Source organism: Mastomys coucha, unplaced genomic scaffold, assembly GCF_008632895.1.
Source record: "Mastomys coucha isolate ucsf_1 unplaced genomic scaffold, UCSF_Mcou_1 pScaffold9, whole genome shotgun sequence".
Taxonomy (NCBI): domain Eukaryota; kingdom Metazoa; phylum Chordata; class Mammalia; order Rodentia; family Muridae; genus Mastomys; species Mastomys coucha.
The window spans coordinates 49,191,963-49,204,710 of NW_022196915.1; the positions used below are offsets into that span (position 1 = coordinate 49,191,963).

The 12,748-nt window shown below is 45.6% G+C and overlaps 1 protein-coding gene across 2 annotated transcripts in view; it reads left to right on the forward strand.

Moving 5' to 3' along the window:
* Nucleotides 1-914: 914 nt before the first annotated feature.
* The window catches only part of Fam124a (family with sequence similarity 124 member A), a 60,979-nt gene continuing 49,145 nt past the window's right edge, over nt 915-12,748 (forward strand). Inside the window, exons 1-2 of one of the 2 annotated variants that reach the window (XM_031361346.1) lie at nt 915-1,156; nt 10,304-10,335. In XM_031361346.1, coding sequence (XP_031217206.1) covers nt 930-1,156; nt 10,304-10,335 — 259 coding nt within the window. In that variant the 5' untranslated portion in view covers nt 915-929. Of the gene's footprint in view, nt 1,157-1,285; nt 1,512-10,303; nt 10,336-12,748 lie in introns of those variants that run through there. The other variant, XM_031361347.1, reaches the window with a different exon arrangement.

Here is a 12,748-nt window from a genome sequence, read left to right on the forward strand (position 1 = left end):
AAGAATTTAAGGTTTAGGGGAGGGTATTTGGATCTGGCATGGGCATACTTACCTATATTTTTCTTCCTGATCGATATTGCGTTTCTGCTCTGCTTTTGTCTACTGCCCTTCTCCTTTGTGTAACATGTTTAAAATAAGAGTCAGAAAGCAATGACAATTATGTAAAGTGGAAAGATGAAAGAAAGAAAGAAAGAAAGAAAGAAAGAAAGAAAGAAAGAAAGAAAGAAAGAAAGAGGAAAGGAAGGAAGGAAGAAAGAAAGACAGACAGACAGACAAGAAACGGGGTTGTTCTTCAAAGCTTGACACACAGAAGCAACGCTGCTGTGCCAGCATGCAGCTAGCTAGCCTTCGCCTGGAGCTGACAGCTCCACATAGCAGACTCACTTGCAAACTGTGTTACAGACATGATCTCGTGTAACTCAAAATGGAGGTACAGGGAAGATCGCCGTAGCTCAACAGACGTGATCTCTTGTAATTCACAACGGAGGTACAGGGAAGATAGCAGTCGCCCAATATGTGAAGAAATTAAGACTCCATAACTTCTCTGAAAAGAAAAGGCCGCTAGGTTATAGCTGGTTGGTAGAGCATGCTCGGAGGCCACCGGTTGTGCCTTCAGCACTACCCTACAAAAGTGAGTAAAACATACAGGGGAGTGCCTTCCCCCAAGCTGCCTCACCTCAGCCTGCTAGCGTGAAAAAACGACTTCCTACTACTTCAATTATTAACTCACCCAACCTAAGGGATGGCTGGGTTTAACAATGTCCATCACCCTCTTGCTGCCAGACCCCTTGAATGGAGGCACACCAGGGCTCTTCGTGTTATTTTAAGACAGATAACAAAAGAATTTATTCCCTGGCAACTTGGATCAGTGAGCAAGGCGATAATGAATTCAAGATTTACAGTTCTGAAGAACCTGGAAGAAAACACCCATGTATTTTAACTGGTCCTCAAATGGAGATATCCCGCCCTGCCCTGGTTGCGCTGGTGGGTGTTTCCTGCTCGCAGACTGGGGCTGGAAAATCTCTGGGCAAACCCGGGGACTCCAGACTCTTTACTGTGCGCCCAGGGGAGGGCAGCTTTGCTACTATATTCACAGCCGGCCTGCACCAGTCACTATAGAACGCACAGCGCTGGCATTTACCAGGCGGGATGTAAGGTAAACACTGGACGCCCACTGCACTCCACACTCGTGGAGCGAGTCCATCCCCCGCCCCACGCTTCTTGCACTCACGCTCGCGCTCATGCACGTGCGCGCATCCCGTGCACACGCTCCGATCCTCGCCAAGTGTCACCCGGCGCGCCCGCGCGGCGCAGAGCGGAGGGAGGGGAGGGCGCGGCCGCGAGAGGGCGCGGCGAGCGGCAGGCGCACGGGGTCGGGTCGTTGCCGAGGCCGGGTCCGAGGCTCTCGGAGGGTCCCGGGGCGGAGAGAGCGTGGAAGGCACGCGCGCCATGAACCCGAAGGCGGGCGGTGAGGAAGAGGACTGCGTGGACTCTGGCGCCGAGACCGGAGGGTGAGCCGAGCCGAGCCGGGAGGGGCGGGAGCTCAGTACTTGCGCTCCGGAGCCTGAGCCGCCCAGGCAGTCCTGGGGTTGGGGTGCAGTATCTGTGTACCAGCGGCACGGTCTGTGGTTGCCTGGGACAGGGTGGGGAGGGGCGGGAAGAACCCGACCCGGGGCTCGTAGGTGATGGGACCCGAGGTTCAGCGTCATTCCTTGCTGTGGCCCCACGGTGCCAGGTTCAGCCTGTATCCCCCTTCAGCTAGAGATGAGCCTACACTTGTTCCCACCACCAGCCGGGCAACTCTGATAGCTCTGGAGCCCCAGGCTGCTGAGGAGGAAAGCAGGTGGAGAGGGTGGGACGCTGGGCACAGGAAAAAAAGACTCAGAAGCCCGCTAGGAGGACTGCACATCTCACTTCTACTGTGCTGCTGAGCGGCCTCTCCACCCCGCCAGCCTGGGGTACCCACAGGATGCTGTGATGGGGTCTTGTGCTTGTGCTTCAACGGACTCAGTAATTAGCTCAAACCTTTGGAGACTAATTAGTTCTCTCCCAACAGCAGTTTTCCTGAGTAGGACAAAAGACTGGAATGCATTTTCAGAAACAAATGTCCCATGATGGTCTCCACCCAGCCCGTATCTAGAGGCTTTTCCTGTGCACAGTCAGCACCACAGGCAGGATGCAACCCCAGTAGGAAAGTGTGCCTTTTCCTATCTAGAGAAGTCCTGCTAGAGGTCAGGGGCTACTCAGACTACAGAAGACCTCGAAATTCCTGGAAGGTGGAGAGGTTTCAAGCTAATTTTGGGATTTGGCAATCTACTGAGAACAGGGAGAGAGGCCAGTTCCAGAATGGACTTATGTTCTGACCTAACCCACAAAACCGTCCCCCAAGCTCTTCCTGCCTCTCAACCCTACCCTTCCTTGCAGCCTTCTCCACCAGCCCTACCCTAAATCTGGACCTTCATTCTTCTCTATAACGGGCTGTCTCTTGTTACCCATCCATGGTAACCGTGAAAGAGGAGTAGCTTGATTTGATGTGCCCATCCCTGCCCTCCATTGCTTTTGCTTCAATTCTTTTGGTGTGACAGTTGTCGACTTAGTTTATTTTCTGATTTCTGACTTTTTTTTGTGCTGGGATTCCAACCTAAGGCCTCACGCATGATAGACAAGGATTCTTTCTCTAACTCACACTACCATCATTTATCAACTTTAGTTGACCATCTTTGGTTCCCCTTCCCTCCCCTATGGTTAGCTGAACCATGAATAGAAGAAACAAAGCAAATATTGCCAGCTCTGCTATAGCTGCCATGAGGCAGTCACTGTCCCATTAATTTTCAACTTGAAGGACTTGCCTAAAGTAGATTGTGTGCCCAAGGACCTTGCCATGGAGAAGAGGAAGTAGCGCTGTCTCTGAGGGGTGTCTTCACCCCAAGAGCCAGGCTAGTTTGAGAACTAACAGGACACTTGGGATGAGCTAGTTAATATGGAGACACCCACGCTTCTGTTTTCTGCTTGTCATTAAAGAGTGTTGCTGTAACAGGGCAGAATCGTTTAAGGAACTCTTATTGCACCACTAGCAAACTTAAATTAAAATGATGTAAGATGACATTATTTTATACAGAAGTTTCCATTTGTGACCTTTAACCTTGTATTTGCTATTGACCTCTGTGTATTTTGAATTTTGGCTTAGCTATCAAAAGTGCTGTTAATAGTTGGCTCGTTTGTTCTGCTGTTTCCCCTCTCTTCTATCCAAGCTGAACAGAAAGCACACAAAGCTCGCACATTAAATGTCTGCTACTTGTTGTTAACTACTGTTGTTGTTGTTGTTGTTGTTATTGTTGTGTTGTTAGAAACAGGATGTCATGTATTCCAGGTTGAACTTGAAATCACTAAGTAGCCAATGACAACCTTAAGCCCTGATCTTCCTGCTTCCCTCCCCAAATACTGGGTTTATAGGCATGTGTCCCATGCCAGGATTTCCTCAGTAATGTCCCTCTCCCTTCCAAGTGTTTACAGCTCTTTTGTCTATCAATGGCAGGAATCGAACATGGCCTTGGATTGTTATTTCCTCTATGCTGACCGCATCTTAGGTGTTTCTTTGCTCTCTGACCTGGGCATCCTGGCAGGTTTTTCTGCTGCCTTACTTTTGCCAAACTTCCCTTTCTGCCAGCTCTGTCCTTCTGCCTGGCATGCCTATCTCTCAGGTGAAATTCTACTCCCTCTCTCAAAACCCAGTTCAAATGACATATCCACTAGGATGTGTGTCCTTAATTTGGGGTCCACAAATGGCTTCAAGGCATATACAAAATAATTGACGGTAAAGTTTTAGGAGAAGAAAAACATTAATTAGATTCTCAAACTAGCCCATGATCCTTTCTAAAGGGGAGGACGTGGGTTGTTTCGGTGTCAGCAATGCAGTCTGAAGATGGGCAGTCAGCCACTGGTGTCTCTGGAGTTCAGTGTGGAGGTCTAACATGACAATCTCTTTGGAACTGCCCTTGAAGGCCCGGGAGAGATGAACTCAATTGAAGGTCACAGCGAACATTTACCTAGCACCCACAGTATGCTGTCTTTCTAAGCCTCCACATGCTCCCTTGGCTCTCTGAGTCCTTAGCCGGCTCAGCTTTGAGAAGCCATTGCATTGAAAGGTCAAGCAAAGACAAGGAAACTGGTAACAGAGCTTAAGAAGAAGGAACAGGCTGTCCTGGAACCAAAAGAGAGTTAAGTTTAGGAGAAACAAAGGTCAATAATGACCAACTGAGAGTCTCATTTAGATAAGGACTGTCAAGTGCCATTTTATTAGTGGAGATACTGAAGTGAAGCTTTGCGAGTGCAGTATTGGTGAGAAGCAGATGAGTGAGAGAGAGAGAGAGAAAGAGAGAGAGAGAGAGAGAGAGAGAGAGAGAGAGAGAGAGAGAGAGAGATCAGACTGTAAGGAAAAGATGAATGCTGAGGCTGAGGCATTTGTCTGGAAAATTTTTATCCAGAGGGGTAAGTGAGGTGAAGCCCCTAGTCCACAACCCCCGTCCACAGAAAGGATTCTATTTCAAGGGAACAGTAAAGATGCAGGAGAAAGCATGATTATGCATGATATTCACATTCTGAGGAGGTGGACTTCAGACCACATATGGATGGACCAGCTTTGAGTAGAAGAGGGACAGAGGAAAGAGCAGATGGGGCCTCCACTCTGTGTAAACACAAAGCACCGAATGGAGCTCTAACATGGGTCGGATGGGCAGTATGGAGTAGGCTCTCACTAGGAGGCAAGATGTAACTTGCTGCTTTTTCCCCTGCAGACCTGGTACCTAGGATCAGCCAGAGTCCTGGGCTACTTGTGGTCCCCACAGATTGGGAGACGAGGAGCACAAAGCAAAGAACTCTGGGTTAGCACTTAGGTTGACTTTCTTTCTGTGTGATCAGAGATGGTTCTAAGACACACTGTGGGTCCCACTGTCAGTGAACAGGCTGGGCTGGTCATTTTAGGAGTTAGAATCACCCTGCTTATATTCAAGTGCCGGTTCCACTTAGGAAGTGTGAAACCGGGGCTGGAGAGATGGCTCAGCGGTTAAGAGCACCGACTGCTCTTCCAGAGGTCCTGAGTTCAACTCCCACATGGTGGCTCACAACCACCTGTAATGGGATCTGATGCACTCTTCTGGTATGTGTCTGAAGACAGCTACAGTGTACTCACATAAATAAAATAAATAAATCTTTAAAAAAAGGAAGAAGAAAGTATGAAACCATGAGCCAATCACTTTCTCTCTCTGCCTTCAGTTTCCCCCTCTGTACGATGGAGACAATAATATCTCTGAAATAGTCATTGTAAAGATTAAATGAGTGTGCTCATTTTTCTTCTTCTTTTTTTTTTTAAGATTTATTTAATGTGAGTACACTGTAGCTGTCTTTAGACACCCACCAAAAGAGGGCATCAGATCTCATTACAGATGGTTATGAGGCACCACGTGGTTGCTGGGATTTGAACTCAGGACCTCTGGAAGAACCATCAGTGCTCTTAACCGCTGAGCCATCTCTCCAGCCTGAGTGTGCTCATTTAAAGTCCCTGGAGTGGTGCCTGGCATCATTCAGCCTGAGCCCCTGAGGCTCATTTCTCATCATACCGTTATGACAAAGAACTCTCCAAATGACAAACTTAAAATAGTTTTATAGGCTAGCAATGGTGCCGTCATAACCACAGGTTCTCCTTTTGCTTTGTTTTGAGACAGTCTTACTATGTAGCCGAGGAGTTCCCCAATTGCGAATACCCCTGCCTCAGCCTCCCGAGTGCTGGGATTACAGGCATGTGCCCCTACACCAAGCTCCATACATTCTTTATATCCAACCCGGTAGACACTCGGATGTTTTTAGACATTTTAAGGAAGCTGCTCATCAGTCGGATCATCGTCCAGCCACCACCCCTGGGATTTGCCATTGCTATTATATTACAAATAGGATGCAGCAACTCAAGGGGGTTATGGCCTACTGCTCTGCAGCCCAAGCCTTCAGCATGCTTCTCACCTAGTAGTTTCACCTCTAAGGAACCATTTCATGTGCGATCAGTTCTTGTTTTCATTTAGAGGAAATGCTGCCTTTTCGGCCCTACCTGCCTAACATGGGCCAAGACTAAAGGGCAGACTAGTGCTTTGTGGCAATAGATGTCATTTGGAAGCTCTGCGCTGGAAAATGAGCCTGTGCTTCTTCTGCTGTTAGGAGAAACTAGCAAGCCATTGATAACATTGACAAAGTAGCTTATGACACAGAATTTCTTAACAGAGGGACAGGCAGTTCCTTGAAAATACAAATAAAAGCCAGTGCCAGCAATGACTGTATTTAGTAAGTCTTCAAGACGTAGCCTCTACCCTGCCATGTCTAGTATATTCCTTCAGTTGTTTGGTCTGGCAACGCCACTTCTACCTCTGTATCAGGTGTCACTGATCTTTTGGCTCATGGCAGTGGCACACCTTTTAGGGAACTAGGAACAATGTCCTCTGCAGCCTAAGAAAAGAGTCGAGGACTGAGGAGTAAGACAGGTATATGGGAGAATGGGGACAATAAGATTTTAAATGGTCAGCATTTTTTTAGAAGGAAATCTTGTAGGGAATGCAAAATGCCTTTGTAGTATGTCAGCATACCACACATAGGAGCACATTGTTTGTGTCCAAGGCCAGTTAGCTTCATTACCATGGCATTCAATCTAGTGCCCTGAGAATAAGTGCTAATGTTCATGACACAGGGAGCCAGGCATGTGCATCAACAGAGGGAGCCATGGATGTGCATCAACAGGAAGGTCAGTTTTACAGAAAGGCCAAGATCAGTTGTTAGGCCATAGTTTCCTGGAAAAGAGAATTAGGAAGATACTCAACTTTCTATAAAATAAGTATATGTACAAATTATCTAGTGGACCTCCAGCAGAGGTGAACCATCTTAATTACAGAATGCCTTCCCCTATAATCCCAAATGTATGCATTTTAACAACAGCCCAGATCATAACTAACTTTTTATTAATGGCACAGACATTAAATAAAACAATACTTGGAATATATATATATCAGGTATGAGAGAATAATCCTTATATTAATATATGACATCTACAGCATAGGTTCAAGAATTTTACATCTTAAGATTCTTAAGTTCACCTCTCATGTTTCATTCTGGAAGGCTTGTATGTCAAATGCAGAGCTAGCCGGGGACCACTTTGTGATACGAGACCAATAAACAAAAATCTCAAGCTGTTCCCATCCACTAAATAAGTTAGGGGAGCACAAATCCTTCAAGCAGTCTGGAAAAGTACCTGATTGTTTTCTGAAATTATGTTAATCTATTTCTTCATATAGTTGTCTTAAGCTTTATCAATTGTCTTTCCTTGGCAATGCCATTAAATAAACTTGTTTAGAGAATGAGCTACAGATTGGAAATACCTTGACTCAGTCCGTATTCCCAATCATGGTAATTTTTCTACGGACAAGAAAGAAAACGCAAAGCTTTATTCATAAATATCTCATCGCCCTGTATTCTGCAAACACGAACAACCAAGAACAATCAGTCGTGCAGCGATGTCCAAAGAGAAGGGCTGAGTGAATTGCGGGACATCACTTCATCAAAAGCGGGAACCATGGGAGCTGCCAGACAACAGGATCAGATGGTTTACCATGAAAAGAGCAGCCCTTCAGAGCTGGTATCTCTGTCGTTATGGCAACTATGCAAATCACATAAACTCAGAGCCAGAGGCTGGAGAGAGCAAGGTGAAATTCTAGATGCCTCTTCTGTCTGATTGGTTTGAATGGGAAAAGCTCTGCAGAGCTGAGCAGAGGCCCTCTTTCATGGAGAAAGGGGTTCGTGTTTTAGCTAAAGAACATGGACGCCATTGAAAGTCAGACAGGGTCGGAATGGAGCTGTGCAGATTGGCTGCTGCATGAAAGAACTAGAGTTCACAAATCTGTCAGAGACCAGCTAATCAACAAGCCTAACCCCAACATTGCCATGAGAGATTTAGGGAGACCTGTGGAGGGACATCCTTTACACTAGTACTTATCTTAAAATACTACCAAGGCACTTCAAGATTCTTTTTTTTTAAATACTTTTTTATTATTATTTTTATTTATATGAGTACACTGTAGCTGTCTTCAGACACACCAGAAGAGGGTACAGATTGTCATGTCTATTACAGATGGTTGTGAGTCACCATGTGGTTGCTGGGAATTGAACTCAGGACCTCTGGAAGAGCAGTCAGTGCTCTTAACCGCTGAGCCATCTCTCCAGCGCCCCACTTCAAGATTCTTAACTGTGGCTTCGATGTAATATTCATTCTACATTCACATCCATCTGCATGCAGATCTTTACAACGCCTGCCTGTGTGAATCTCATCGTTGGCAAGCCCTAGCTAAGAAAACTGGCACCTATTTGCTGTAGTAGGCATAGTCATGTACACTCCCCATGTCAGATTTGGATAGTTGTGCAATTTCTGGAAAGTCTGGCCATCCTGAGATGATCATGGTGTGGTAATGGAAGAGCCTTGATGAAGAGCCTTGCTATCGAATGCTTGCTGGGCATTCGCTGTACTTTATATAATTAGCTTTCTCAGTGTCAGCCTAATGTGTTGTTTCTGCTCTGTCTGGCACCAGAAAGAATTTAAGGTGCCAATGCCGGGTGCAGAAATCCTGGGTTTCAGGATGTCACCAACCCTGACTGCTTTCTTTTCCCTCAGCCAACATGGCACTGTGCCCTAGCCCAACCCATTCGACTTTCTAGCTTGCTCATTTCCTATCCACTCTGCCCAGTGGGTCCAAACTCCTGTCCTTTCTCACTTCTGAGTTTCGTTACAGTACCACTTTCCCTTCCCAGGTGGAAAGTATCCAACCAACTAGATTTAGAATCACCTAGGAGACATAGCCCAGACATGTCGGTGAAGATGCTACCAGAGGGATTCGGTTGAGCAGGGAAGACCTATCCTGAATGTGGGTGGCACCCTCCACAGGCTGAGGTCCTGGAATGAATAAAAAGAGAACCAGGAGGAAGTGCAGGACACCGGCTTTCATCTCTCTCCACTTCCTGTTTGTCCACAATCTTCGATCTTTCCCTCCTCAGACCCTTGCTCCTTAAGTCGTTTGTATCAGGTATTTTGTCACCAAAACTAATATGACAGATAATAAAATAGAATTTGGCACATGCGAATGCAGTTTATAAAGAGATCTGTAAATCTCTTTAGCAGTTTTTGTTCTTTCCAGCTTGAAAGACCAATGATTTTGACTACTGAAATGTTTCACCTAGAAAAGAAAGCCAATGCCCTTCTCCTGTTTTATTTCTTAGCAATAAACCAGGGTATCATCTAGTCTGGGCACTGTGGTAAGTTTAACACAGAAAAGGTAATCTTCCAAAAAGTCTTATGTGCACTTTTTAAATGTGGTAAATGGAGTGAAACTGGAGGCTTCAAGCAAGGCAACTGGAGACTGAGGTGAAAAAGGGACTATGTATACCCATAAAATTAAACGCAGTGTAGCGGTTTATTTGCATAGGTACATCCCCTAGCTCCCAGGCACTGTGAGGCCCTGTGTTCCTAGATTAATTATCTCCTACTGAGAATGACTTTGGGGTGCAAGGTCACAAACAGCTTCTAAACCAAATTCTTTGCCAAAGAGGAAAGTCTCAACAGCCCTGCCCGTGGGGCAGGAACGCGGCCGACTAGACAGGGCAGGTCCTTGGCAGGATTCCATTCTCATGGTGACTGACTACCAGCCACGGAGTTCTCCACATAAAGCTCACACAGATCAATCACAGTCCACATCCTGTGGCTCTCCTACCAGCAGGCCTAGGAACAAAATCAACTGAGGTACCCTCTGCTGAGGTCCCTGCTGTCCTGTGGAAGCTCTCCTATTCCCTGGCCAAGTTCTATCCTCCTTCTTTCGGGTCCCTCCCATCATGTCAGCAAGGAACCACCCCCAGCGGTGCTGAGTGAACACTGGGAGAGTGCCCCTGGATGGGAGTGTAACCTTTTGGGGAGTTGTAAATCTGTTGAAAACTTGGAGGCTTTCTTGCCAAAAAAAAAAATATTCAAAAAACTTTACAGCAAATTTAGAGGTCTGGGAACCACACAGAATGATTCGTGGAGCCCATATGAAGGCCCCAGTTTTGTTTCTAAAATTCAGACGTAGCGTTGATTTGCACAAAAGAGGCCTCAACACTGTTTTTCACCCATAACAGCTTTAGCAGGCAAATGCTACTACCAAATTACCACTAAGGAAGCCTGTAGAGCAAGTGGTTCATTTGGATAAAGGGAAATGATGTCTAATTCTAGTTACATCTTATGTTTCAGGTCTGACTACAGCCATCTGTCCTCCACCAGCAGTAAGTATTCTTTGAATGTCCTTCAAGATTGTCTTCTAAATGTTTAATAATTACATCACTTTCCTGCTTGCTCCCTTCCTTCCGATCCCTCCCATGTACCCCCAACTCCCTTCCAAATTCACGACCTCCTCTTCTTTAACCATTGTTGTTACGTATGCATTCAAACAATAAATACAAAGCCTGTTCAGTCCATGTGTTGCTGCATGCATATGTTTCTGACCACTTAGTATTGAATAACCATTCAGGGAGCTCCTCCCCGGAGAAGACTGGGTCTCTGTCTCTCAAACGTTGTTAACTGCGTGCAGCTCCTCAGCTAGGGGTGGGGATCCCATTCTATTTCCCCTATCTATGCTGGGGCGTCAGCTGCTATTGGAATTGTTCTGATCTTGAGAACCTGCCTTCTTGCTGAGATTTCATGGGTGTAGCTTCCTTGTCATAAGTAGAAGGCACAGTCTCAAGGCAAACTGCCAGTTCTGACTTTTACACTCTCTCTGCCCCTCTTCCATGTTGTTCCCTGGTCCTTAGATGAAGGAGTTGTATAGTAGATGTATCAGCAGGGGCTGGGAACCCCAGGGCCCATTATTCTCTGCACTTTGACTAGTTGTGTTTTCTGGAATGCTCTCCTGCTGCAAAAAGAACCTTCTTTGGTCGGGGTAAGATCTACACTTAACTGTGGGTATAAGAATATAGTATAAGTATTTAGAATATAGTTAGGAACTGTGCTGGTTTAGGAAAGTGGCAGTTGTAGGTTCTCCTCTAAGATCCGTGACCTGACTAGTCACATATGGTTGGCCAGTTTACAGTATAGTACCAGACATGATCTCCCTCCTGTTCAGTGGGCCTTGAGTCCAATTACACAGCTGTTGGTTATTGTTGATTAAGTGCCACTGTTGCACCTGTAGGGATATCTTGTCATGCTGGTAGTTGCTGTGGTTTATAGGGATCACAGCTGGGTAGATGAGTTGACTGCATGAGCCTGTCAGCCGCTTTCATAGCACCTTCTAGAACTACGAAAGCAAGTTCACAGGGAGGAGATGTACAGGTCAACTCCATCTCAAATCCTCCAGGTCCTATGTCCAATGTGTGTGGTGTCTTCAGCAGTAAGGGCTTACCGTCAGCCTCTGGGAGGCAACCAAGGGCAATGGCAACAGCATATGTTATTTTAGGAGAGCCTAGAACTGCCCTGCCCAGTAACTCAGTGGGAAGTTTCTTCTGCCTAGTACTAGGGTTTTTGTTAGACAGTCTATGGCTCTTGGACGGAGTATTGAAGCCAGCCCAAAGTGGTGTAACCTCATTGAATCAATTTCTCTCTCTCTGTCTCTCTCTGTCTCTCTCTGTCTCTCTCTCTCTCTCTCTCTCTCTCTCTCTCTCTCTCTCTCTCTCTCTCTCTCTCTCTCTCTCTCTGTCTCTGTCTCTCTCTCTCTGTCTCTCTCTCCCTCTCTCTCTCTGTCTCTCTCTCTCTCTCTGTGTCTCTCTCTCTGGTGTGTGTGTGTGTGTGTGTGTGTGTGTATGCATGTGTATATGCGTGTATGTGTAATTTTAGGTAAATGTAAAACAACAATTCCCTCTGCTCTTTTCCAAACATCCTTAGTGTTATTTACCCCTCCTGCCTCGCTGTCTTCCTGTATTAACACCCCCTCAGTTATAGACAATTCCCTCTTCGTTTTCCCAGTTCTCCTTCATACCAGCCTGCTACCCTCTCTAGAGCTGCTTCACACACACACACAGACACACACACACATGCACACACACCATGGTCCTTTTCCTTTCTTGATTTCTGCAGCTCTCCACATTATATACTCACATCTGAATATTTGGAGCCAGGAACCAGAGAGAACACACAGCATTTGTCTCTGGGTCTGGGTTACCTCACAAACTATAATATTTTCTGCATCCATCTATGCACCTGCAAATTTTATGATTTCATTTTTTTTGACATCTGTGTAGTATCATTGTGTATATGTATTGTGATCGCACTATCTCTTCATCAGTTGGAGGACATTTAGGTCATTTCCATGTCATAGCTATTGTGGATAAAGGCAGCAATGACATGGCTGAGCAAGTATCCATCCAGTAGGATGTCGGGTCCTATAGGTCTTATCTACTTGTTTCTTCTACTTGTGTACATCCAGTTTCCCCAGCAACATTTCTTGAACTTGCTGTCTCTTCTCCAGTGTATATTTTTGGCATGTTTGTCAATCACCAGATAGCTGCAATTACATGTATTTATGTTTGTGTCTTCCAGTTTGCTCCATTGGCCTATATGTCTGTTTTTTTTTTTTTATTTTGAAAGTTTATTGATTTTTTGGATGTACATATTCACAAACATAGTACATATTGATAGGATATTTTTTGTCATATTCTTTAAAATTTATAAAATATTATAACAATAAAACTGAGTATTATAAAAGTT